Raw genomic sequence first — 27,335 nt, 5'->3', positions numbered from 1 at the left:
CCTTTATAAGCTGAAAAAAAATTGTGACCCCCTCCCCCCAGGGAGGCAGGCTGGCTGCCAGGAAGGAAGGGAAAGCAGCCTTTCTTTGCAGGCTTGCTTCTTTTTGCTTCACAAAAAGCCCTCTCCTCTCATTCTAAGTAAGGGCGTTACCAGTAGCGGCAGTGCAAGGAGACGGGAATCAGTGATAGTAATCCCCTCTTCTTCCTGGTAGCTCCACCCGCAGCCTCCTTTGGCATCTGCCATGTATTTTATAGGCAGATGCCTGCCCTTAGTGCGCCTGAAAGACGCTCTGCCGCTTCAGCAAAAGGCCTCCCCTCTTGTTTGGAACAAGGGGGAGGTGTCATCTGCAGCAGCAGCGGAAAGCAGACAGTGTAGAGGGAGTGAAGACTTTTTTAAAAAATTAATAAATAATTCATTTCTTTACTGTTCATGGCCCCTTCCAGATTACTTTCCGGCCCCCAGGTTGGGAACCACTGCACTAAGACTCAAAATGGGGAATTCCATGGAAGGATATTAAAACCAGTGTTAAAAGTGAAGACAGACATAGCTAAATAAACAAAGCAGCTCAATGAGTTTAGTCCTTTCTCCCCACTATCAATTTATGTCCAAGATGCTCTCTTTGAGCTGCTAGAAAATCTGTCCAACTTAACAGGTATACTATTCCTCCAAGCAACAATAAGGTAACATTTGTTTTAAAGAAGAGCTCCTATTACAACACAGTCTAAGTTACTAGTCTCTACAAACTTTTTTGTGTGTGTCTGCTCACTTGTACAAATGTGTTGACATAACACCCTTAAAGAAAAGGAATCCACTCTTCCCGTGTACAAAAGCTGTTCCTTACCCTACCCTGATATTACTTGCCAAAGGCAACTGGGTAATTGACTACTTACAAGCTGACTTAACAGGCCCACTAACTGTGGTCTACTTTTCAAAGCTATGCAACAATCTACAAACTTGATAACTTCCTTATGCTCTAATCATTCTTTTCTGTGCCTTATCTTACCATACTTCACCCTTTAATCCAGTTATATTTTGGTGGCATATTGCAAGGTGTTGTGTGCCTATTAATGCTCCAGATTTATTATGTGATCTTGGGGCAAAGTCCCATCAAACATGAAGTGGAAAATGGTTAACAATAAAGATTCTCAGGTTTGTGGGCCAAAGTGTCCATGTGCAATGTTTGGAGCTGAGTCACAAGAAGTCTGTGAAAGTGCTCTTTATTCATAGTTAATACTATAGGTTTTCTCTTGGATCCGTAAAACCATTCTCCGCCCATAAAAGTCTCTGTATTCTTCAGGTAGCTCTTCTAGGGTTTTCAGGGCTCTGTCTAAAATCTGTACTGCTCTTGAGGCTGCAGCAAGATCTTTGTTTCCATAAGTGTCTGTCTTATCATAGCAATTGGAAGGAAGGTGCTTCCAGAAAACATTGACTCCCACTCCAAACTCCTCAGAAGTCACATTATGAAACCATAAAGCTGTAAGGGGAAAAAACACTTGGAATGAAAACGTCTTATAGAGAATGCAGTAATTAGTACTTGTAAGATACTGCTGTGAATAGTTAAGAGTATGCTGTATCAGGACTGTGGAGTCGGTACGCCAAACCTTGGACTCTGACTCCTCTATTTTTCTACTGTCCGACTCCACTCCACCCAAAATTGCTTCCAACTCCACAGTCCTGGAAAGGGCTGTAAATGTCTTTTTAAATTGGAAGCTCTCATAGGAGCATTTTTATCGCTGCCTGAATATGCGCTGATCTTGGCATCACAGCATTTGTCTTCATCTGGGTCCTGTGTCATACACTGACACACAAAATGTTTTCCATCTTGAGTTATGGTGAAATGCTCAACTACAGCTGACTTCATGGGAAGCTTCTTTGACATTCTGAATTTATATTTTTTAAAAACTGTCAATCAAAATTTATTTTGAAGTCGGAGTCGGTACATTTCTACTGACTCTGACTCCACCCAAAATTGCTTCCGACTGCACGACTCCGACTCCCCAGCCCTGTGCTGTATTGTGCAAATGCTCTGATTTTTTTTAAAAATACAACTTTTTTATGGCTGGCAAATGGTAATTGTTTTGTAAGAACATTTCTTGTTGGCAGAGACTCCTATGTAAATGTCTTCAGCATTTTATGTAAATATTAATTATAGGCATGGTATATTTCTGTAAGTTAGGTGGAGCTTAAGATTTTCTACAACTGAGATCACAGTATGACTAAATTCTAACCCACTCCTAAGGTCCTGTGTGAATAATCAAACACCTGCACCAGGCCTATATAATGTGCACCTCGCCAAACTGCATATAGCCCACCAACCATGTAATTTTGGCCTGCAAAGTACTTGGCACCCACCCTTGTTTTCACAGTCCAAGTCCAGGAGCAAAAATGGGGGTTAACTCATTGGTAGGCTGCCTTGCATGGACAAGGAACTATGTTTGATTTAGTGGCTCTTCATTTGGGGAGGCCTGATTTAAGCATAAATTGAAATAAAGCTTCCCAACTAAGCATTTTGAAATATAGAACATTTTAATCTGAAACCTGCGAAGGAGTCCTTTTCTTAATGGTATTCAGATACAGCCTTTTGCAAGGCTTCAGGGAAAATCCATTCTCTTTTTCTCTTTAAAGGAAAAGAACGTGGGGAAAAAACTTTCTGTATATCCCTATCAAGAGTGACTCATCTTCCTAAAAAGAAGTGCCATGGTTGATGGCAAAGACTTGAATAGGTATTAAAGAAAAAATAAAAATCTTATACAGGGTTTATAGCCTGCAAAGTGCTGTGCTTCACAAACCCTGATGCTCAGCAGTGCCTGCAACCCCTTTTGATTGAATCAGATCTTTACCTGTTCCACACCTGACATACAATGTCAGATGTAGAGCAGGTAGGCATGGCTTGGTGGAAATGGCCCCATGGGCCAAATGGGATCTCATGGACTGGAGGTTGCCCACCGCTGTTGTAGGGCTACCAATGTACTTTCATATCCAAGTAGTTCCACTTCTGTATCTGTCTGCAATGCTGTCATAGTACGGCTGCGTTTTTCAGAAGAGCTTTATTGAAGAGGTATCTGCATGCAAAATGTACCTGATATGCAGGGCCGGTTCTAAAGGGCGGCCAGGTGGGGCACTGGCCCGAGGGCCCCTGGAGCTAAAGGAGGCACTCCGCTCTCCTTCCGCAATTCACGGAAGCATCCGCAGACCGCTATCCCCCTGCTTTACCTACCTTTCCGTTCTTTGCGGCGCACAGATTTGCCATCAATTAAGTTGGCGGCCAAGGTTTCCTTAAGGGGCTGAAGCCTCTGCCGCCATCTTGGCTGATAGCAAACCAGCGCGCACCACAAAAAACAACAGAAAGGTAGGTGAAGCGTGGGGATGGCAGGCGGCGCGGAAGCTCCTGTCTTGCAGTCCGCAGATGCTTAAGTTCCATGGATCACGGAGGGGGCCCAGGGCAGGCTGGTACCCAAGGGCCCCGCCTGGGCCGGCCCTGCTGATATGCAAATCAAATAGGTTTGATGCAGCATTCATTTAGGTGCAGTCCGAAAAAGATGCATCCTCTTGTAAAAACCAGTGTTGACATGGTTATAGCAGGGCTGTACCACATGATTTAAGCTGACTGATGGTCAGCATGAGTTTTTTGGACTGTTAGTGGCATATACATTTTTTGATTAATGAAAAAGAGTGTTTTCCTCATGTTTTCAAACATAGCTTATTCCATGAATAGAAGGTGATACGTCATCACTGTTTCTCCTTAGCTATTGTTGGAGCTCTGAGGCGGATCAGACAAATGGGTATACATTTCATTTGTACCCCTATAGCCCCTAAATAGCAATCAAGAAAGAAAGTGGGAGGGGGGGAGATAGGTTTCCATGTCCTCTTACCTGGAATAAACAAAACATCTCCTGCTTTTAACTGGCACTCGTAGCGCCTGGCCTTGACAAAGAGAGGATATTTCTTCAAATCTGGCTTGTCCACATTTAGCACCTCTGACTTGGTGCCTAATAAATATTTCAATGGACATTATTGCTTTTCTGTTCAGTAGCATCACTTTCAAAGCTGTAAACAAACTATGCAGGCATCCCAGTAGAAGGAAGGCAGGGAGAAAAACAATGTCTGTGTGCACGCAAACCCTTCCTACAGGGTAGCCCCTCTGAGCTCCATGCTGTCAACAGTACCCGCATTCTACAACCCTGATTGACATTTGCAGCTATCAAATATTACTGAATCAAATTCAGCTATGGTGTAGTTTAAGTGCAGACATTACAATGAGTAACATTCTCTCCCTCAGTTGTAAAAATACTAGAAACAATTTTCACTAATAGCAAACATACCCCACCAGAATTTCATATAAAAACAGGAATTTTCTGTTATAATCCTGTTGGGTTCCTCCACTCAGTGATTCTGCTAAAGCTTGTTTGCATGTTTGGCTTCTTTCTGAACATAAAGTCTGCAACTCAGTCTCATCTAGAATGCAAATGGTGCTAATCAGGGCAACTGTCAATTGATCTCTAGCAATTTGCACCTCATTAACGAGTGGTTTACACTGGCTAGCTGTCTCAGTGGTGAAAAGGACTGGGTTTGTCTGTGTTCTTTAAAAAAAGCTTGGAAGCAATGCCAAGCACCTACCTACCAGAGCAAATGTTGGGGCCCCGCAGAAGGAAGGAAGGTTTGTTGAGCGACAAGAAGTCTGTTCCTATAGCACATACATACCTGATAAATATAAATATGGTGCATCACGGGGACTGTACAGTACAACTTTTTTCTTTCCTGTCACCTGAATTAAGAAGTTATCCATTACCTACAAATGTGAAAATGACAAGTATTAACTACCATGTGACCGGAGAAGTATTTCAATATCATTGCAGCTATACTAAAGAGAGTTATGTAAAGACAGTAACTGTTTGCTATGACCCAATCAGAGAATGCTCACGAAGTGGATGGGGGGAGAACTATATTAGGCTTCCTCTAAAATAGAAAGTCCAGCTAAGTCAGAATATTCATATGAACCTACTCCCAAAATACCAAGCCCAGTTTATACCAGGAAAGAGCAAGCAGAATAGACCAGGTGCCAAAGTATGTATGCATTTTTCCACAGATGGGTACCACCAACAAAGTATCATATAATGAAAAGTTTAGGGAATCCTAGGAGAAGTATTCCACACCCTTTTATCCACCAAAGGAACTGCTTGCCAATACACCTTCATTACCATCCAATTCCCTTGATGCGTGCCACCAACTGCTTGCGATAACTCTTCCCTTCACCAAAACCCCTCCTAACATTGTGACCATGTGATGCTCAAGCTTGGACACACATACTGTCCATTCACAGCCTTTCCCACCAAACCTGCTTTTGCATGTGCCCCTGCTCTAATTTAGCACACCAGCCCACCGCTTGACAAGGCCCGCCAGAGGGCCTTCAGGTAATTTCTGCATCGCTCCTTGAGGTCTGTGGAGTATACATACAGAAAGAGCAGGGGACAGGCGGGCTGAGAAACAAGTGCCAGCTGCAACAAAAAATAAACTGAACCAGGACTGCTGGTGTGGATGTAATCTTCACTTGGGCACAGATTCTACAATTCACACTACACTCATCTTGGCACTTAAGTCTCCATGCCACAAGTGGAAAAAGAACGGGAAAAGGACTGAGGTGGAGACTCTCAGTAGCAGCCATTCACAAGCCAGCTAAGCTTCCTGGGTCCGCCTGCATTGTGTAGCAATTCAGTACAAATGCCACAGACTGAATGGGGGGTCTTCTGAAAGATATAACTCCCGAAGACCTTTTTTGTTTTCCCACACAAAGTTTTATTCCGTCTTTATATGATTGTTCTTTTTCTGTATCTGCCTGTTTTTGTACTGTTTTTGAGTTTTCAGTATTTTATTGCAAGCTGTCCTGATGGTTTGATTGAAGGGTTGAGTATTTGAATCTTAGTAATAAATGAGTAAAGCTGGAATCCTATACCCCCTTCTGTAGAAGTAAGCTTCAGTGAGCTCAAGGAGATTTACTTTTGAGTAGACATGTATAGTATTGCAGTGTAAATGTAAGAAAGCCCTAGCATAATGGCAATACTTCAGGAAGCATGCTGTGCCAAGCTTAAAGGCCCTATGTGTGGTGGTGTAGATATCTTATGCTTTATGCCCGTAAAGCATAAGATAGGACTCTAAGCATTTTTAACAAAAAATGATGCCAACCCTATCACCTACATCATAATGTGTCCAAAGCTGCAGTCCTGCTGAGCTTATGCGGAAGACAGTGGAGAAAAACTGCTCCTTTTCAAAGTATTCTGGGATTTGTATATCATCTGCCAGCACAGGAAACTGCTTTCTGAGGTCTGCAATCTCCTGAAACAAAGAAAGGTCCATATTTAGATTTTTTATAAAGTGCCAGATCTAAGGGAAGAAGGAAGAAACTATTGACATGCTATACAGTAGGGCCCACTCATATGGCGGGTTACGTTCCGGACTCCCGCTGAAAAGCGGAACTCACTGAATAGAATGGTGCACGACACCCGAAAACTGCCGTAACAACGGAATAAGCACCATATGAGTGGGGCTTTAGTCTAATTGTGTTTAATTGAGACCGCTGCATTAGCGAAGCGCCATAAAGTGGGGCCCTACTGCATACGGGCAAGATCTCATTCCTCAGCAGGAGCTAAGAATCATTAAGCAGCAGGCCCATCAGTATTTCTTCCCACACATACTGCAATACCTTAAGAGGACCTCTTAGATACTGATCTAGTTCCTCCTATACTGAATATTTGACTCAGTGGATTGATTGGTATAAGCTGCCAAAAAAGCATTTTAGTGAAACATGGAATCGATAATCAGAGTGCTCAAGCCACAACACCCATGGTTGTTTAAAGTTTACACGCAGAAGGATAAACAGACAACACTATAGTGTGTGCAAATGTGGTAATTCTGCATATGTTTTACATGCATTATTTTTAAAAAATTCCAAACCCCGCATTCAATTCCAATTCAAAAAGCTTTGTTTAAATTAGGGGGTAGGAGAGCTGTGGGCATGTTGGGAGCAGTTGTGGGGGCATGAAAAGAGTAACAAGGCTGAAGTTCATGTAGGAAAGTGAGATCCAGAACCTCCATGACTAGGGGGAGGCTATTGCAAACATTGCTTATATACTTTCAAATCTACCTCCAAAATCATACGGGTCAGAGAGACTTACGGCAGAAAAATTTTAGGAATTTTTTAGGAAAAATCCTCTTGCACCATGTCCAGAATCTGCTTCTTCTAATTGTCTATGTGGGTCCAGCCAATTCTCTCCCACCCCACCAGATTCATAGTGCCCTGTTCCCTTCTGTTTTTTCAAAAAACAGAGGCTAAGCACCTTATTAAGATGAGGTACATTCAGGAAATCTAAGTAACACTTTTGGCACTCCTAAAGATCCTGCTGGGAGGAAGGGTGAGATATAAATCAAATAATTAATAAATAAAGATGAGCCATTACATTCCACCATTACTCACCGTTCGTGGATCTTCTCCCAGTGATCGCAAATAGTACTTTTCATCCTTAAAAAAAGACAAAAGTCACTGCAAGAAATATGCACATCAGCATCTTGCTAATTTAATAAAATGGTGGCATTTAGGCAGAACCAAAGGACTTATTAGAACACATCTAATTTACTAACTTGACATTTGCTCTGTTCACTGAAGAAAGTGAACATTAAAAAAAAAATGAAACTCCAAAAGTAAGTCCTGGATGATAATTTATTCAGATAGATTTAAAGCCAATTCAATCCTGGGGCACTTCCAGATGACCTGTTTATTGAGCTTTCTTCCTGATTTGTTTGCAGGGAGGTTAGATGACATTGCATCAAACAAGTGTTATCCCACACTTTCCAGTGCATTTCCCCCTCATTTTCCTTTTTGAAAAAAGTCCAGTCTTTTGTGTTGTGCAAGACCTCCCAGTCAACTATAATTATAGGACCTGAATTTGCCGTTATGTAGCTGAACCCCATCTGAAAATAGTGATAGTTTGAAGTCCCTCTGCAGTCTGGGGACAGATGATAAAAACAAAAATATCAATAACCATAACCAAACAGCAGAATAAAGTAAAGCCTAATCATGTTCCAAAACATTTCCCCCCTCTTTCCTAACTTAATCATGAGCCCCAAAGATCATCTAAACCAGGCTTGTCCAACCTTTGGGCCACAAATGTTGCTGGACTACAGTTCCCATAATTCTTGACCATTGGCCATGCTGGCTGGGGCTGATGGGAGTTGCAGTCTAGCAACATCTGGGAACCCAAAGGTTGGACAAGGCTGATCTAAACATAGGAAGAGCCAGGTTCAAGGTGCTGGTTTTGACCTATAAAGCCTTACACGGTGTGGGACCGCAGTACCTTGTGGAACGCCTCTCCTGCTATGAACCTACCCGTTCACTTCGTTCAGTATCCAAGGCCCTCCTCCGGGTACCAACTCACCAGGATGCCCGGAGGATTGTTATTAGATCTAGGGCCTTTTCTGTGGTGGCCCCCGAACTATGGAACAGCCTACCTGAGGAGATACGCCTGGCACCTATGGTACTTTCTTTTAGGCGCCAGGTTAAGACCTGGCTATACTTCCAGGCATTTTAATGTTATTATAATGTTTAATTTTAATGTCAATATGTTCTATCTAATGTTTTTGTTTAATTTGCTGTTGTTCGTCACTGATTTTATTGTATGTTGTATTTTAATCTTGTTTTGTTCACCGCCCAGAGAGCTACTCGCTATGGGCGGTTTAAAAATGAAACAAAATAAATAAAATAAAATAAATTATACTAAGTCCATCAACCCCAGTAGTAACTACTCAGACTGGCAGTGGCTTTCCAGGGTCTGTGGCAGAGGTCTTTTCCATCACTGCTCCCAGATCTTTGTAAGTGGAGATACTGGGGATTTCATCAGATTTTTTTTTTTAAATGCTGGGTTGATTTAAACCACTTTATGCTGTGGATGTGTAAATCAGATGTGTAAGTTGCTGACTTCCGGGAAGGGTGACTTCGCTTGTGCCTGCTTTTGGGACGGGCTCCCGCCTCAAAAGAAGCTTATTCAGATATAAATCAGTCAGAACATTTTTTTTTTTTGACTGATGAAATTTCTCCCGGGCAGGGAGAAACGTAGAGATCAACCTCAAAGCCTGTTTTTGTTGGGAGGACTGGATTTCATTAATTTATGAGATAAGGTCCAGCCAACAATGCCGGACGGACTTCCTAACAAGCTCTATCTGCTTAAGCGATACGTTTATCTTTTCTTTAAAGAGAGAACGGACTAACAGGCAAGCACCCTTCTTTCTATTATTTTTTTTACTTGGTTTAAATTGTTGCAGCAAAAGGAGATTTGTCAGATTGATCGGCTTTGGACAACTTCTGGGTGAGATATAGCTCTTCTCTGTTATTCACGAAATTAACAGCTTATCTCTGTTTCTGTCGCAAAAAGCTGTCCTGGAAGTGCATTCTAAAGATAATAAACAGAAGAGGGATTTCTATTCCTGATTTCTATTCCGAGGAATATTATATTGTCTGGGACTATTCTCTTTTTGGTCTATTTTATTTTGAAGAATCTGCTTCTTCACGACGCCACTAACTGTTTTGATGCTGGGAACTAAATTTGTTTTGCATTCTTGAACATAGAGAGATAAGGCAGGTTGCTCTGTTTATACTGTGATGTCATCAAGCCTGGAATATTAACCCAATTGTTGCTGAAATAAGAAGTGGTTCTTCTTTATTTTTGTTTTGCTTTGTTTTCGTGGTTTTAAAAATGGCAATCAAGAAAGTGGCTGAGAATCTGGAAGTAATTATGTTTCAGAAAATAATGGATGAGATTGAGATAACGAAACAAACCCTGCGACAGGGTAGTAAGGAGCTGAAAATTGAACTGAGCAAAATGACGCAGGAGCTTAAAGAAATAGGGGATCCTGTGAGAGAGGAGAATGAGATCAGAGATGAGAAAAGAAAAAATAAAGGGAAGATACAAGCCCTGGAGATTGGAACAAATGTGGAATTGGAAAAAGATCTGGAGTTTATGGATTTTAGAAATAAAATCTACTGTTTGGAATTTAACGTTATCTCTGAAGAAATTAATGAAGATATTAGAGATAAAGTTATCAATGGCTTGGATAATCTTCTGGACTGGAATGATGTGATGGAGCTTGATATAGAGAAAATCTATGGAATTAACTGCAGCCATGTGACAATGGAAAAACTCTTAAGAGATGAGCCAGTGCATTTTGTAAAAAAGAAGAACACAGATATGACTTTACAACAGTATTTCAGCAACTTATTCAGAATGGATGGCAAGAAAATATTTGGGATAGAGGAAATTCCCATCAGACTCTTATTATATGACTATGGCTACAACAGCAAGATTATTATGGAATACTGATAATGGAAGATTGGACACTGAAATTACTGGATTTAACAGGACTATTGAAGATGGAAGATGGAACTAATAGGGATAATGGAATAATGGCTATTGAAATTATTGGACCTAACAGATTCTGATGAGATGGATTAATCGAAATGTTTATTTGGACTATGGTTATGACAATAAGATTATTATAATTATTAACGAGATGGATTAATTGACATGTTTATTTGGAGAAAAATTGATAGATATATTTCTTAAAGAATTGAAACCTCTCTTTGACTTTTTGTGGAAAGAATAAAGTAATGTTTATGAGATTTGATGATTAATTAAGATAACTACTGGAGGAAAGTGATTTTATAATATGATTTAAGAGACAGGATTGTTATATATTGTAGACCTATAACTGATTTGATATGTGACAAATGGGAAGTCAACATTTTATTTTTTTTTGTTTAATCATTTTTGTTTTGTTTTGTTTTTTGTCTTTGAATGTTTTATGATTTTGTTTTCTGTTTTATGAAAATTTGAATAAAAATTATTGTAAAAAAAAAAAAAGATGTGTAAGTTGCTACTCGCCTGCTTGTTATAAGCCAACTGATTAAACTATTAAAATATCACAGTCTCTCTCAACAATAAGTTGTACAGTAATCTTGAACACGACAGTTGATCTCAGTTAATCAACGAAACACTATCATTTAGCTAATCCCTTAAACATTTTGAGTCTGTCTACTCAATGGCTGCTATCCCAAACTGTCTTACCAGAAAATGAGCCCCACTGAATACCATGTGGCTTACTTCTGGGTATTGTGCTGTAAGGCTGTGTTCTACACCTATGCTGAGATCCCACAGCCACACAGCTAATCCATGTGCCCATGAGGGCTTTGGACTTGTGCTCCTCAAAGAGCAGCCCCCTCATGCCACAAAACAAACACTAAAACGTTTTGCAATATGGGATGACATGTTTAAAGTAGCTCCTCAGATCCTAAGTATAGAGACTGAAGTGCTTGTGAAACTGTATCTGAAGCAGCTTCAAATCTGGCATAGAAGAAATGCTGCTTAAAAAAAAGAGCATTAAAACTCATATCAATCTATTATCATATAACCAACCTTATTGTAGTTAATGACAATGCATGTATAAAGAACAGCTCTCCAGAACGAGGAATGCAGTTATTACCTCTGAAATAAAGTACTCTGTATGTTTGGCTTCAGCTGCTCTCCTTATAAATACATCAAAAGGCAATGTTCTGAAAGAAATAATATATATTTAAAACTATGCAAATGTTTTACATGACAGAGGACTTTTAGCAAATATCGGACACTATACCGATAATTACTCCAGACCACCTGCTTAACTCAGTTTTATTTTTTAAACCCACAAAACTAAAAGGAACACACACACACGGTAGATATCATATAAAGACACAGCCCTATACTCAAAATCTGCCCGCCAACAGGCTACAAGATTCAGTGGTAGCCAGCAGAATGTCAGATGCACCACCACCATGGCAGAGCTATTCTACCCGTGGAAATATGCCAGTGATATGGCTAAACCAGAGCCGCAGGTGGGATAGGAAAGTAGCCCATTTACACCCCATCCTGCCCTGTCAATCCACACCCATGGCTCACGTTGATCACACTTTACACAAGCCCCAGACCTGGTGCAAAATACTCACCTTCCACACAGGGAACGCAAGGTCTCTATTCACATTTCTCTGCCTAGAGCCCCACTTTCCATCCCCAGCCACCAGGATGAAGACAGTGTACTCCTGAGTATCTCCCAGCCCAGGTAGGATTGGTGTATTACCTTGGCAGGGCTGGCCAGGCATGAGTTGTCCATTTCAATATTTCCCCCTTTTGACTTCTACATTCCTCTCCCCACCAACTGGGAGGGGGGATGCCTCCTTCTGTGGGGCTCCCAAGACAGAGGGCAGGGCGCTTTCCCTTGGCAAGGGTGCTTCCACTTGACGGCTGTGCTCGTTGTCTCTGGAGCTCCCTCCTACTGTTGTCCCAAGTTTCCCATGACACACTATAAGGGGGGGGGTGCAAAATATTTTCTCCCTGGGTGCATGACGGCCATCAGTATGTATGTTTATTATTTATTACTATTACTTATTAATCACTTTTCACGCACGACTCAAGGCAATTTACAAAATACAATAAAAACAGTTAAAAACCCAAGAAAATAAAGCAGGTATTTTTTCAAAAAAATACAAAGTAGATGTACAATGTATGTTGTCATTTAGTATAGCATACTATGGGATTCCCTTGCTAGTTGCTTCTGGTTGGTTGTATGCCTTTCTTCCATTGGGGAACTGGGGAAAAGAGGTAAAAACGTTTTGCCCAGGGCAGGGGATTTGAACCACCCACCGTCAGAGCATTACGTGTGCAGGGACATACTTAAGCAGACTGTGCTGCAGGTTGCTTGTCTGTGTTTCTTCCATGTTGAGGGCTCCTGCCTCAGCCTTGGAGGATTGGCTCCACCCCATTTCCACAAAGCACGTGGGAGTGCTCACTGGTTCTGCCCCTGATTTGGGACATGGGGGTGGAATCAGAGTTTCCAGAAACACTAGGGAATGGCGGTCATTTTACTCCATTTTTGTATTTTGTGCCTGTATGTTCATCTCATGCCCTCCCAGCCTCATTGCACACTGCATATGGTGACCATTCCATTGACTTAATTGGGGCCTATCTCAGGTGTAGGATTCTTCAGCCTGACTGCTATTATAAGCACTGTTACTAGAAAGTAAGTCCCATTAACATCAATAGAGACCTTCTATCCTAGTAAATGTGCTTAGGATCAGAGTACATATTGCTTAACTGGCTTAAATTTATATTGGCTATCAATTTATGTTTTCAGCTTTGCACAATATCAGTATTTTTAATGTTTTGCTTATGCTGGTAATTATGTCCTGCTAATACTGGCAAGCATGTCAGAATAAACCAGTGGGGTAGAGGACTTACTTCCACATACATTCACTTGGGATCATGCTGCCTGTCCCACTGATTTCAATGGAACTCATTAGAAGTACCCTGGCATAATAAGTTTGTGTTCTTCATGTATGATTATGACTTTATACAAAATCAAGACTTTCATTTTCATCTATGCAGAGCAGTCTGAAATGTAAGCAAGAGCACATAACGTCCCTACTGGTGTTTGAATGGGTCACTAACTGGATCATGAGGAAAGGAGCTGTAGAAGAAAGCATTTGTCTGAAATGCCAGGTGCGCCTGGTGCCAACACTGTTATATTTTCAGTGCCAGGTCAAGACTTTCCTCTTCTCCCAGGCATTTTAGCATGTTTTTCTAAATTGCTTTTTTAAAAAATGTGTTTTTAAATTTGTTTTTAATGTTTTTAATTGTTTTAAACCACCCAGATAGATAGATAGGTAGATAGATTAGATAGATTCCTAAGCTAACAGACAGCTGGATGAACAACTGGTGGTGACATCATCCTGCTTGGTTCACTGGAAAAGACGGCACAATTATTCACAGCCACAGCAAAACAAATAGGTCTCTGTATCAAGGAGGTGGGAATATGGCAATTAGGCCTTGGAAAACAGTTCCAACAATTCAAAAAACATTGCAAGCAAAATGCCACCAAACCTGATGTGCCCCCAAGGATTTTAATAAATATGCATTTTCAGTTAATTATAACTCTATCTAATCACTTTATTGCTTCCAGCCACAGAAACTTATGAGAAACCTGTTAAAGAGAAATACATTCCCATTATTCCTGAAGAACTTCAACAGAACAGTGTTGTTCAACCTATGTGAAGCTGCACCTCATTTCTAAACAGATTAGGTCTTTTGCATGCCTCCTGTCTCCCTATAAGATGGGTAGCCAATGTGCTGAGCTCCAGATGTTGATGGACTACATCTTCCATCATCCCTGACCATTGGTTGGGCTGAGGGGAGTGAGGAACATAAAAAGAGTCCTGCTGGATCAGGCCAATGGCTAATCTAGTCCAGCACTCTGTTGTCACAGCGGCCAAGCCTAAGAGAAGCCTGAAAGCAGGACTTTAGCAAAACAGCACTCTCCCCACTCATGATTCCCAGAAACTGGCATTCAGGGGCATATTGCCTCCGACAGTGGAGCTGTAGCCCAACAACATCTTGAGAGCACCATGTTGGCTACCCCGTCACGCAACCTAATAAACCCCATTGTGTATAATTACCAAGCTCCAGTACCCATTGCACAGGTTATTCACCATATACTCAACTCTGTCATGCACACATATGCGTGCACACACACATATATTGTATCACTATCAGAATTATCCGAGTTCAGTGCTATCTGTAACAACTTCCTTTCAGAAATCCTATCAAGATCAAAGCATTTTAGAATTCTGAATGCGGCAAGAGTGGTCTTTGGTTTGTGCAATGGGACTTCCCCTTCCTGTCCTCATCCACCCCCCAAATCTACTCTGGTAGATTGCCCAATCCCCAAAGTGTGAGGGGCTGCAGGGAAGAAAAGGAGAAAGTTCCATTGCACAAGCAGAAGTGTGCTGCATGAGCAGAACAGCAGCACTGGATACAACCTATAGTCTTGATTCACAGGGAGCCCCTTTGAAAACTCTGCAGATCTGGTTTTAGGAACATTTTCCCCTCTGCAGAGCAAGATGACTAGATTCAAAGCACTTCCTCCAGCGCTTGAATCAGAGAGCGAAAAAAATACTCTTGTTTAAAAACAGAATTCACAGAACAGTGATTTCAACAGGGGAACTGTTCCTGGGAGAAAATGTCTTAAATCTTCAAAATCAGAGCAGAATAGCAACTGGTAATTTGAAATACCATTTCCAAAGTGAAAGCACTGATGTTACACACAGTTTCAAGCAGAAGTATTATATCTTTAAAAGTTAGAAGCATTCCTCTAAAAACAGAATAAGGCTTGAAATGGAATACCTATACACAAAGTTCTTACTGAGGAAGTCCATCTGAGGCACAGCAGAAACATGAACCTTTACTTCTTTACTTCCTGATGCTTGACAGAGGTAATCCACTGTCCACTTGGTCAGGCAAGGGCCCAAATCGATTCCCTTCAGCTTTACTGGCTTTCTCTAAAAATTTAAGAAGAAAAATAGGATTATTGCAAAATATATTTGCCACTGTGCTGCCTTCTCCTGCCAGCAGCCACACCCACAGTAATGATCAACTGAAGAATGTACTGATGTAATGTTGCTAATCAATGCAAGGGCACATACAGACTTTCAAAGTGTACATTTTCCTCAAATGGAAATTAGATGCTGTCAGTACCAACATCATGTTGCAGCTGTGAAGTACACAATTATTATCCCTATCCTGGAGACAGAGGCTGAGCAATTGTGGCTAGCCTACAGTATCTGGCAAGTTCATGGCTGAGCTGTGCAACCCAATCCTAAACATGTCTACTTGGAAAGAAGTCCCACTAGCTTCAGTGGAGCGTTCTCCCAGGTAAGTGTGTTTAAGATTGCAGTCTTAGTCTGGATCTTGTTGGTCCAAATCAATACTGTCCTCAGGATTTACATCTCTAGATAGTTTCAATAAAGACAGCAAGCAAAGAGCAGGAAGAAGGAAGCAATGAATCCAAGTATTAGGAAGGCATAACTGAATTGCCAGTTGAAAGTTTCTCCCACTAAACTAAAAGCCAATCCACTGAAAAACAAGGCAAGGTCTAAAGTGCATCAGGCAGAATCCTGACAGGATGCAGAACCACAAAATATTTGAGTCACACTGATTGTCAGATGGTTTCCAAACACTATTCAAAGGGCTAAGAAACCTAAGTGGTCTGGATCATCTTTTATCTGAAGAAATAAACATCTTTTCATATGTCCTTCCCTGGGCATTGAGATCACCTGAGGATATGCTTTTACAGATGTTTTGCCATCTGAGGTGCAGTGGATAGCTGCAATCTCACATATTTTCAATAGTGGGGGCCCAGTTACAACATTCCCTGCCCAGAGGTGCGTTTGTCCAGCTCCTAGTTTTCAAAAGGTACCTCCTCTTTCAGACAGGCTATGCCTAACTAGGAATGCTGGGTTAATCTGTAGAACTGATTTTGAAAACAACTCATCTCAGTTTTATGCACTTTTATTATGCCTGATGAAAATGCAAAAAAGCAGGTCCCTCCCCTAAGGGGCTTACAATCTAATATGTAACATGGGCAAAAACAGAGAAAGGGGACAGATATTTTACTGAAAACTAGTTTGAGAACTTTTGATATAAAGCGATATAGTTCAATAACCAATAGGTGTTTACTGCTTCCATTGATAGACCTCTGTTGGTGCAAGGAGGAAGCCAAAGCCTGCAGTCTTGCACCCTACAATCCTACGCCCACTGACCGGGGAGCCAGCCATACTAAACTCAACAGGTCTTACTTCTGAGTAGGTATGCATATTCTGTGTCAATTGGTTTTAAAAACAAATACTGAACTGAATTGCAGATTAGTCTGAATAGTTCTTCCCAACAGTATGGAATTTAGCCTCAATGGACAAAGTTACTCAATAAGTCTGGGCGAACAAGATCTGACTTATTTATTGATAGGTTTATGTTTCCCCCCCATATATAAATAACAATATTTCAACAGAGCATTTTCTTAAACCAGCACATATCTTTTTGTTTTTTTTTTTTTTCAATAATTTTTATTCAGATTTTCATAAAACATACAAGACAAAATCATAAAACATTCAAAGACAAAAAACAAAATCAAAAATAGTTAAACAAAAAGAAAAAAAGAAAAGAAGAAAAAAATAAAATAAAATAAAAAATAAAGAGTAAAATATTGACTTCCCATTTGTCAAAGATCAAATCAGTTATAAGTCTATAATATATAGCAATCCTGTCTCTTAAGTCATATTATAAAATCACTTTCCTCCAGTAGTTATCTTACTTAATCATCAAATCTCATAAACATTACTTTATTCTTTCCACAAAAAGTCAAAGAGAGGTTTCAATTCTTTAAGAAATATATCTATCAATTTTTTTTTTCCAGATAAGCATATCGATTAATCCATCTCATTACTAATTATGATAATCTTATTGTCATAACCATAGTCAAAATAAACATTTCAATTAATCCATCACATCAGAATCTGTTAGGTTCAGTAATTTCAGTAGCCATTGTTCTATTATCTCTATTAGTTCCATTTTCCATCTTCCATCTTCAGTAGTCTTGTTAAGTCCAGTAATTTCAATATCCAATCTTCCATTATCAGTATTCCATAATAATCTTGCTGTCAAAGCCATAGTCATATAATAAGAGTCTGATGGGAATTACCTCTATCCCAAATATTTTCTTGCCATCCATTCTGAATAAGTTGCTGAAATACTGCTGTAAAATCATATCTCTGTTCTTTTTTTCAAAATACACTGGGTCATCTCTTAAAAGTTTTTCCATTGTCACATGGCTGCAGTTAATTCCATAGATTTTCTCTATATTGGGCTCCATCACATCATTCCAGTCCAGAAGATAATCCATGCCATTGATAACTTTATCTCTAGAATCTTCATTAATTTCTTCAGAGATAACATTGAGTTCCAAACAATAGATTTTATTTCTAAAGTCCATAGACTCCAAATCTTGTTCCTGTTCCACGTTTGTTCCAATCTCCGGGATCTCCTCTCTCACAGGGACCCCTATTCCAGTCTCCAGGGTCTCCTCTCTCACAGGGACCCCTATTCCAATCTCCGGGGTCTCCTCTCTCACAGGGACCCCTTCCAGGGTCACCTCTCTCACAGGGACCCTTATATCTTTAATCTCCTGCTTCATTTTACTCAATTCAATTTTCGTTATCTCAATCTCATTCATTATTCTCTGAAACATAGTTATTTCCAGATTCTCAGCCACTTTCTTAATTGCCATTTTAAAAGAAAAATATAGGAAAACCACTTCTTATTTCAGCAACAATTGGGTTAATACTCCAAACTTGGTGACATCACAGTATAAACAGAGCAGACAGCCTTATCTCTCCAATAGTTAAGTAAACAAAATGCAGTTCCCAGGATCGAAGCAATTAATGGCAATCGTCAAGAAACAGATTCGTCAAAATAAAATAGACCAAAAAGAGAGTAGTCTCAAAACAGTATAATATTTTTCAAAATAAAAATCTGGAATAGAAATCCCTCTTCTGTGTGTATCTTTAGAATGCAAATCCAGGACAGCTTTTTGCAACAAAAACAGAGATAAGCTATTAATTAGTGCGTAGCAGAGAGAAGTTACGGCTCCCCAGTGAGATGTCAAAAACCGATCAATCTGGCAAATCTCTTTTAAACAGCAACAATTTAAGTCAAGTAAAAGAAAAATATAGAAAGAAGGGTGCTTGCCTGTTAGTGCGTTCTCTCTTAGAAGATAAGATGAACGTTCGCTTTAACAGATAGAGCTTGCTGTTGAAAATCCATCCCACCTTCGTCGGCTGGACCTCGTCCCATAAATTAATGAGATCTGGTCGTCCCAACAAAAATAGGCTTTGAGGTTAATCTCTTCGTTTCTCCCTACCCGGGAGAAGTTTAATCAGTCAAAAAAAAAGAAAAAACTGACTGATATATCTGAATAAGCTTCTTTTGAGGCAGGAGCCCGTCTCAAAAGCAGGCACAGGCTAAGTCACCCTTCCCGGAAGTGGAACCAGCACATATCTTTTTGGAAGGACTTGACTACTGTATGACTGCTGATTTTATAAAGATCCGTATTGATTAAATGGACAGTGGTTTTGGTTATAATCTTCTCCAAGGCATTTTAGCATGTATTTTTAAGTTGTTTTTTTTTAAATGTGTTTTTAAATTTGTATATTTGTTTTTAACTGTTGTAAACTGCCCAGAGAGCTTCCGCTATGGGGCGGTATACGCAATCAATCAATCAATCAATCATATGTGTATTGTATTTTCTGATCTTCTGTGGATCTATATTTTCATTTTATGTATATTATTTGTTTGGAAAAAACAATTACAATAATTAAAAAGAAAAGTGGCAGTTCATTGTGTTCTATGGAGTTTTTACGCGTTTTGTAAGAAAGCGTATCTTTACAGCGCTAGTTGCAAGTGATTCCGGGAGATTCCGGGAAATGAAGGAGGAAATTTCTCTCAAGTATCCATACGTTACCTACCAAAGGGTAGATGTCCTGCAGGAAGCTCTCCCGGGTGACTTCAGGGTACTGAGCCAGGGGGATGACTTGCTGCCTCTCCATAGCCACCATGCAGAGCCAAGGCTGCCTATCATTTCCGCCAGCGTGTCCCGATCTCATTTCTTCCTCCCGGCAACCAGGATTCTCAGCAAAGTAGACCGAGGAGTTACTTTTCCTGTCGCAGGTGGGGATAAATAATCACAAACATGCACATGCACAAACAGGTGGGATCAACAAGTGGGATGCCTAGGGCACCCTCGGCCGCCACCCCGATCCCACTCTGGTGCGTTCATCGAAACACAGCCTTCTCGCCATGTAACAGACAGCCATAAAACCAAGAAGCTAGTAAAAAGAGGAACGGAGACGTTTCTCCTTTAAAACGAGCTCCGCTAATGACTACTAACCCATGGAAAGCAGGCATTTGGGTCCCCTAAGGTCTGCTCACGTGTGGCATGTTTTCTTCCTTTTAGGGGCCCTTCCTAACCATTTCCGGACAACTTCACCAAAATCACCAAACAGTTCTTACCTCTCCTTCGGTAATTGGGAAGGGAATGATCATAGCCCGGTAGCAGAACACCTACTTTGCACGCAGAAGATCCCAGGTGAAATCCCTCAGGCATCTCCAAGTAGGACAGGAACAGTCTTTCTGTGTGAAACCCTGGAAAGCCGCTGCTAGCCAGTGAAGATAGTACTGGATGGACCAATGATCTGACTCAGTATAAGGCAGCTTCCTATGGGGGGGAGGGGGAAGGTGAAGAACTCCACAATTCTCCCCCCCCCCTTCAAGAGGAACCTTCTACGCGGCTCTCTTTCTACCCGGATCTCTTTCACTACAGGACTTCCGTGGGATGACGGGAGGGCTGAGGCGGCGGGCGATGGCGCTGCCCGTGGGGGCCTCTTACAGCCGTTGCCGCTGGCTGTTGCGGTTCTCTCTCGCCCATACCCGCCGCTGTTCCCTGCTCTCGGCGGCCGCGTCTCAGGCCAAGCCCGGCTGGCTCGGGCTGCCCCGGCCTCCCTCTCCCTGGACGGTTGTCTCGCCGTCGACGCCCCGCCTGCCGTTGCCCCCCGTACGACCCTATAGCAGCGACTCGGAGGGAAATGAGCGGCGGAAACAGACAGTGGTAGTCGTGGGAGTCCCCAACCCCCTCGTGTGGCTCCGCACCCGCCTCTACTTCTTCCTCATCCGAGCTTATTTCGACCAGGATTTCAGAGTCGACGAGTTCACTCAAGGGGCCCGGCAGGTGAGGGGATGTTTGTGTACATGGACACACCGCAGACCTCACCACAGTTCTTATCCAGCGCTCCTATCTAAAGACAGGTGAAGCTGTCTGAGCAGCCTGTAAATAAGCCCACAAAAGTCACTGGCCTGCCTGTCCCCCAACTCCAAAGTTTAGCAGGCTGCTTTCTGTGCTGGTTGCAGAGAAAAAGAAGCCTCTGCATCTTCCTTTTCATTCGAACTCTTAGCGATTTAGCAGGCTAGTAAAGAAACGAAATTATCTTCTATCAAATGGACTGGCAGAGGAGGGATGAAACAAGCCATCCCTTCTGTGTGAGCCTATCCAAAGGGATATGGAGACAGCTGTGCCATCTCAACCTGACAGCCCACTCACTCCTAGTCGTTTGTGGCAAGTTGTTAAATATAAGGCTGTTAAGAGGGTTAGCCAAGTCCATGGAGAGTATGTCTATCAGTAAGTGATAGTTAAATGGTCCCTTCAAACCTAGAGGCAGTATACCGTTGAGAAATGGATGCTAAAAATAGAGGTGGATGGAGAGCTGTTGCCCTACTTGTGGGTGTGATGATAGATGAATCCTTAGTCTGATCCAGCAAGACTTGTGTCTTGTTCCCTGTCTCGCCACCACCACAGCTCCAGAGGTATAGTGATGGAGACTGCTGCACATACTCCATTTCTAGATTTTGAGGCACTGTTACAGGCACAGCAACCCAAATAAGGGAAAGAAAGGTCTCAATCCTAACTCTGACTTCCCAGTTGCCTGGGATTCATCTCGGGGGGTCGGGGGTTCTACTGCACCATCCCTTGGTTCTATAGGAAACACAAGCCCCCCTTCCTCTTCTCTTGCACTTTCCATCGTTTGAGACCATACCACCTTCCTTTTTCAAGCTGCACAAGCAAGGCACTACTATTATACTGTATTCCAGGCTACTGGGCCTACAATAACTACCACTCCCTGGTTCCCTGTTTGTAGTGGCTTGGTTCAGGAATATAACTGCACCATGAAAGTGCATTGAAAGAGGGAGGAAATCTCACTGACTGCAATCCTGTATATATTAATTTTGCAGAGTGAATATTGATAAATTCAGAGGCATTTACTTTTGAATAAACATGATTATTTGTCTTGTCTTCTAGGCTTTTGCTCTTGTTTCAAGGCTAGTTTCTCAATGTAAATATGATCTGCTAGAGGAGCTTGTATCAAAAGAGGTAAGCATTTAATGTCCACCATTATGGTGAAACCAATATTATTTCCATTGTTCCTTAATCTGATCATTTTTCACAGAGTACAAAGTAGACTCATTAAAACTAGAAGATATGATTTGGGTCATATTTACTTTCATCTCCTTTCTGACCAAAATACATTTATTACTTTTAATGTTGCCAAATTTTGTGCTGTAGCAAGTAAAACTCGCCAAGAACTGACCCTAGCCATCTTGCAACCTTTTTTTTTCTCTTGGAACTTCATAATCTTCTGTCTTAACAATCTTAACATATAATATTTTAACAATTTTATTTTGTATTTTCTTGCCCCATTTTATTGCATTTTGTTCCTCTGTATATTAGGACAGTCTCTTATGAGAGTATTATGTCTCTGTTTTATGCTGGTAATTTACCTTAACAATAAATATTTGATTTGAAAGTTGACTAATTAAGACTAGAAGATATGTTTTGGGTCATATTTACTGTCATCTAGTGCTGAACCAAAGGAAGAGACAGCCGCCTAAAAAACATCTTGAGTTTCTGAGAAGAGGAAGAAGCAGGCTCTCTCCTCCCATCCCTGCATACTGCAGCTTGTAACCTAGCTGCTGCTACTTCTTACTCTCTTCATTCTTAGATTTCCCCCAAACTTTGTTCCCTCAGTTTCACTGCCATCTCCAGCAGCAAGCATTTGAGACAGGGCACAGCTCCAGAACCTCTTTCAGAGGGAAAGCTCAAACCTGGAAGATATGTAGTGGTACTAAGAAGAACATCTATGAACACATACAGAGTGCTTTTCCCCTCATCAGCAAGCAATCTCAGCCAGCAGCCACTCGTTGGAGGAAGGGCTCCCAAATCCAAGACCATAAGTTTCATGTAGGGGTTAAATTCTGGAACTGGAACTTCCTGGTTCATCACCTCCTGTAAAGTAAAAGTGGGGGAACAGTATGAGTTATACCAAGGGGTGAAGAAGGCAGTGCAGTATTTCTGTAACTTTGTCAGCATTGAACGGCTGGCTAATTTATTTACTGGTTTCAGAGATCCAGTGCAGGCCTAATGTTAACAATGTCACTTCTAAATCAGATGCTGCAGGTGCTGAAAGAGAAGCTTTCTTCACTGTCTGAAAGCCACCGAAGTGCCCTAGCTGCTGATATGGATGAAATAATGTATACAACAGCAGGAGATGTTGGCATTCGCTATGATGACAGTGGTATGCATCCATTTCAAAATACTTTACTTTTAAATCCTTTGAGAGCTATTGGAGAAACATATTTCACACCCCTTTGTAATACTGTTCAAAGTACCCTTTCCTTCCATTTGGTTCCAATGCTGTAGTATTGAGGGCTTCCATGCTACTTGGATCCTGTACATTGTTTATTTCCTGGTATATCCTTGCCATATGCTGTATAGCAGAGGTGGGGAATTTGAGCCCCAGGCCAAGTGTGGCCTATCAGACCTACCTATTTGGACCACCATGCCATTTTGGGCAAGCCACACTCACCTGCCCTACACCTGACATTATCCATAACATCGGGGGTGTGGCAAGTAAGGGCAGAGCTTCAAACGAACAATAAAGGGCTTAAAGTGAGCTTCTGATTATTCCTTTGCTGGAGCAAGGTGCACTCCCACCACCCAGCAACTTTGATCTAGAGGTTCAAAGAGCAGCATGGGGTTGTTTGAAAGCCCTTTAAGGAGAGCTCCAAGATTCTCTTTTTGCTTTCAGTTTTCACTTTGCAGTCCTGACAATTGGGCTTCAAAGGACAGCGTCACCTGATGTCATAGTGATGTCAAGTGACTGACAGGTGAGCAGCCTCACCCACCTGTCAAGTTTGGGCCATCGAGTGGGGAGATAAGGATGTGGCCCACCAACCAGAAAAGGTTATCCACCCTTGGATTGGTTTGGACTACGGCTGGGGAAACCCAGCTTCAGATTTCCATTCAGTCGGGAAGCTCACTGGGGTAACTTTGGATCATTCTCTCTCTCTCAGGAGGTTAGGCTGCTAGGTAACAGGATTGTTTGAATTCATTGGAGGAAAAGCAGGATATAAATGTAATAAACTAATTTTATTGTTTGCTCCAGTTCATATCTGACCAGTGGGGTTCCATGCTTAGAACCTTAAAGCATACATAAGATTCTGTTGTGTATCTCTTGCATGTCAACGCTTTTGAGACTTTGGATGTATAGGGAGTGTCCCAGATGGGAAGAGCAAGTTCCATGTTGAAAGGGGTTGAGAGGAAGAAGAGCACCAAAAGGGAGGATACAGGAGAACCAGTAGCCCTGTCACAGAGGTAGTGGGCTTGAGCCTGAGACAGCCCTCGCCTTGAGTAGTAGCCCGCCTACTCACAAGCAAAGCAAGGGATTCTAGAAACAGGTCATTGCTGAAGAACCACATAACTCGAGGAACGCAGTGGCTCTCCATTTTGGGAGACACAACCAAAGAATTTTGGAGGAACTGTGTGGAAATAGCATAATTTCCTCCTCAGGCGGCCAGTGCCTCACCCCACCACCTTCCTTACCTTCTTATTTTTACAATCAGTAGTATGTGTATACCAGTCTTCCAAATCAGGCCGTGTATGTATGTTTGTATTTATATGAGGCATCTGTCTCCTCTGCCCTTTTAGCAAGAATCCATGTGTCTTAGGCTATAAAATAGTTTTCCTGTTTCTAATATCCCTGTCATCTTGCAAACAGGAAGAAAGTTTGTTAGCATCCTGATGCGTTTCTGGTATCTGACTAGCGCTGACCTCCCTGATGAAACTCCAGAAGGAACCAAAGTATTTGAATTTCGAGATGAAACTTCAAAGGAAACAAAGCGCCTTTTAACAGCAAATTATGAGTAAGTGTGTCACTGATTTTCTGCATATCCATAAATTGTACTCTGTGTATAAAGAAAGGCCAATCAAATCAGTGTGTTTTAGTCAAGGATTTTCTTTCATGAAAAACGCTTAAGAGTAGACCAGTCATCTTGAGAGAAATGTTGTCTCCACCCTATAAACCAACTGGAAAGGGTGTTGGGTGTTAACATTGTCACTCTTTGCTCCCTGCCCCATGTTTTATAGGAACTCTGATATAGAGGCAGGCATAGCTTCTCAGAAAGTTGTTTGTTTGGAAAGCCTGTAACAGGAACGCCATTTGGTTCAGTATGCCCTCTCCTGAAATGAAAATTATCATGAGGTGGGTGTGAGGATGAAAAAAATGACATCTTTGTCACCTGCTCTAAGCTGTAGGGGGACAGCACAAGATATAAATGTGAAAAATGGCAAATAAAAGCTGAGGCCAGGAATAGATGCATTAAATAGTTCTCCTGCAAAAGAGAGAATGTTGTAACTGGCTTGCTAAATAGGGAACCATTCAACTTATTTATTGGCCAGTAAGGCAGAACCATTATTTAAATATTCAAAATATTTGTCACCACCCTTTGTGGTACAAACAGCACAGATTAATCTTGCAAGGATTAGAGCCAAAGTTCATTGAGCACAAAGGATCAAGCACTTCTCTGCAGAAGCACGACATGAAAGTCAGTGCTCTCCACCCAGAGATACATTTGTGTGTACACATCCCCGTCCATTCTTGGCAACACTGTCCTTAGGATCTACCCTGGTTATTCTCTTTAACTGCCATTTAGATCTCAAAGGAAGACACCGAGAATCAAAGCTGTTCTTATGTACACAAACCCTGTGTTCTCTTTCTTGGCCACACTTAGTGTGATGGAACCCAGTAACTGGTTTTCTATAGAGAGATGTTAGTATCAGTGTGGTTTCTTAGTAAGATCATTGAGAATAATTTTCTCCCAAGTTGTAAAAAGGAAGAGGAGTTAAGACAGAAGTTCTCAAAATAGAATAAGATTGTACAAAATACCAGATCCAAATAATAGAAAAAGCACTCTTCAAGTACATGAAAGGTTGTCACACAGAGGAGGGCCGGGATCTCTTCTCGATCGTCCCAGAGTGCAGGACACAGAATAATGGGCTCAAGTTTCAGGAAGCCAGATTTCGACTGAACATCAGGAAAAACTTCCTTTAGAGCCATACGACAATGGAATCAATTACCTAGAGAAGTAGTGGGCTCTCTGACACTGGAGGCATTCAAGAGGCAGCTGGGCAGCCATCTGTCAGGAATGCTTTGATTTGGATTCCTGCATTGCGCAGAGGGTTGGACTTGATGGCCTTGTAGGCCCCTTCCAACTCTACTATTCTATGATTCTACAAAACTGCCAATTTTTGTGTTTTTCTGACTTCATACATTCCAAGTTCCAGCTGAAACTCACTGTTCCAACTAAGTTTCTAGTTCTTATGTTTTTGGGAAAAATCTTGAAAATGTGAGGACTGGTGGAAAATTCAGGCTCCAAAAGGAATTGACTTCTAGCTGATGCCAAAAACCAACTAGAAAGAATTGTACTCTGGGAGAGTTCCTGTTAATGAACTATTCTTGAAATAGTACATAAGAACGTGTTGCCTCTAAAGAAATGTCAAAATACAATTCACATTTTATTCATTCTGATGAATTCGGCATTTGGCGCCAGATTGAAGTTTGCCTCTCATTTTGCCTTCCCTGCCATCTTTCATGTTGCCTTATTATTTATGTGAATGAGGGGTGGAGAATAAACAATCACTGCTGTTAACAATGAGAACAGATGGTGATACTCTGCCTTCATTCCATGCTGTTCCTCTCTTCCTACATCTCTTCCAAAGTCATGGCAACTCTGCTAATTCTGTGTTTTGAGCATAGGGGTTTGTGGCTTCTTGGGGGTACACATGCAGTCTTTTCTTCAATAATTACAAGTATTGCCTTGGGTGAGGCTCTGGATTTCTCCAGGGTTCTAGGAAGCTCATCTGTTAATTGAAAGTATGTAGGAAAAAACTATTTAGGCTGCAATACTACCTCCACTTACATGGGAGTAACCCCCATTGAATTCAGTAGGACTTTTGAGTAGATATGGTTGGGATTGTACTGTAACCTTTTGAAACAATACATAAGAGCTCTGCTGTGTAAGAGTTCTGGAAGCCTTCTCTAGTATTTCTGTTGGTGTTGACACAAATTAGGTATTGTGGTTCCCTGCCTAAGGGATTAAGCAGCTAAACCTGATTCTATTTTTACAGTGCCACACTTTATTCATCAGCTCAGTTTTGCATTTGCAAGAATACTAAATGCTTTATAAAGGATTTGGGTAGGTTCTACTGTTTGCTCATGTCAGTCTCCTCTCTCTTTTCCCCCCCAAGATTTCAAAGAGAATTTACACAAGGTGTGAAACCAGACTGGACAATTACAAGGATTGAACATCCAAAACTATTAGAATGAATACACTGAATGCTTTCATAGACAATTATTAATATTCTGGCGTATGTCAAGATTTGTGTGCCACAATCTTTCTTGAACTGTTTTTGTACTTCTTGATTACCCACACACAGTCTTGCTCCGAAGCATAAAAATAAAATCTTTTTCCACCAGACTTGGAAATTTCACA

At 41.3% G+C, this 27,335-nt stretch overlaps 2 protein-coding genes across 3 annotated transcripts; one reads left to right on the top strand and one right to left on the bottom strand.

Moving 5' to 3' along the window:
* Positions 1–1,201: 1,201 nt before the first annotated feature.
* TYW5 (tRNA-yW synthesizing protein 5) lies at positions 1,202–20,485 on the bottom strand. Of its 2 annotated transcripts, none has more exons than XM_061608076.1 (9): positions 19,968–20,485; positions 19,424–19,616; positions 15,252–15,406; positions 11,524–11,593; positions 7,469–7,513; positions 6,193–6,330; positions 4,702–4,789; positions 3,873–3,989; positions 1,202–1,474 (listed from the first exon to the last, which is right to left on the bottom strand). In XM_061608076.1, exons 2-9 carry the CDS (start codon positions 19,559–19,561, stop codon positions 1,218–1,220), a joined length of 1,008 nt encoding a protein of 335 aa, XP_061464060.1. In that variant the 5' UTR covers positions 19,562–19,616; positions 19,968–20,485; the 3' UTR covers positions 1,202–1,217. The 2 variants fall into 2 exon arrangements, with proteins under 2 accessions (XP_061464060.1, XP_061464059.1); XM_061608075.1 differs by having other exon boundaries at positions 20,023–20,485.
* Positions 20,183–27,335, top strand: MAIP1 (matrix AAA peptidase interacting protein 1). Its single transcript, XM_061608077.1, has 5 exons — positions 20,183–20,682; positions 21,808–21,879; positions 22,954–23,080; positions 24,563–24,707; positions 27,091–27,335. The coding sequence occupies exons 1-5, from the start codon at positions 20,290–20,292 to the stop codon at positions 27,167–27,169; spliced, it is 816 nt and encodes a 271-aa protein (XP_061464061.1). The 5' UTR covers positions 20,183–20,289; the 3' UTR covers positions 27,170–27,335.

This window comes from Rhineura floridana, chromosome 2, assembly GCF_030035675.1.
Source record: "Rhineura floridana isolate rRhiFlo1 chromosome 2, rRhiFlo1.hap2, whole genome shotgun sequence".
In the NCBI taxonomy this organism is placed as follows: Eukaryota; Metazoa; Chordata; class Lepidosauria; order Squamata; family Rhineuridae; genus Rhineura; species Rhineura floridana.
Note: the sequence above shows the minus strand (reverse complement) of the source record. Positions and strands in the feature narration are given on the sequence as shown.

Coding starts and splice junctions, on each gene's coding strand:
- TYW5 (XM_061608076.1), bottom strand. CDS start 19,561: ATGAGATCGGGACACGCTGGCGGAAATGATAGGCAGCCTTGGCTCTGC. Junction 11,594..15,251: donor AGTAAGAACTTTGTGTATAG/GTATTCCATTTC, acceptor TATTTCTTTCAG/AACATTGCCTTTTGATGTAT. Junction 7,514..11,523: donor CAGAGTACTTTATTTCAGAG/GTAATAACTGCA, acceptor TCTTTTTTTAAG/GATGAAAAGTACTATTTGCG.
- MAIP1 (XM_061608077.1), top strand. CDS start 20,290: ATGACGGGAGGGCTGAGGCGGCGGGCGATGGCGCTGCCCGTGGGGGCC. Junction 20,683..21,807: donor TCACTCAAGGGGCCCGGCAG/GTGAGGGGATGT, acceptor CTTGTCTTCTAG/GCTTTTGCTCTTGTTTCAAG. Junction 21,880..22,953: donor AGGAGCTTGTATCAAAAGAG/GTAAGCATTTAA, acceptor CTTCTAAATCAG/ATGCTGCAGGTGCTGAAAGA.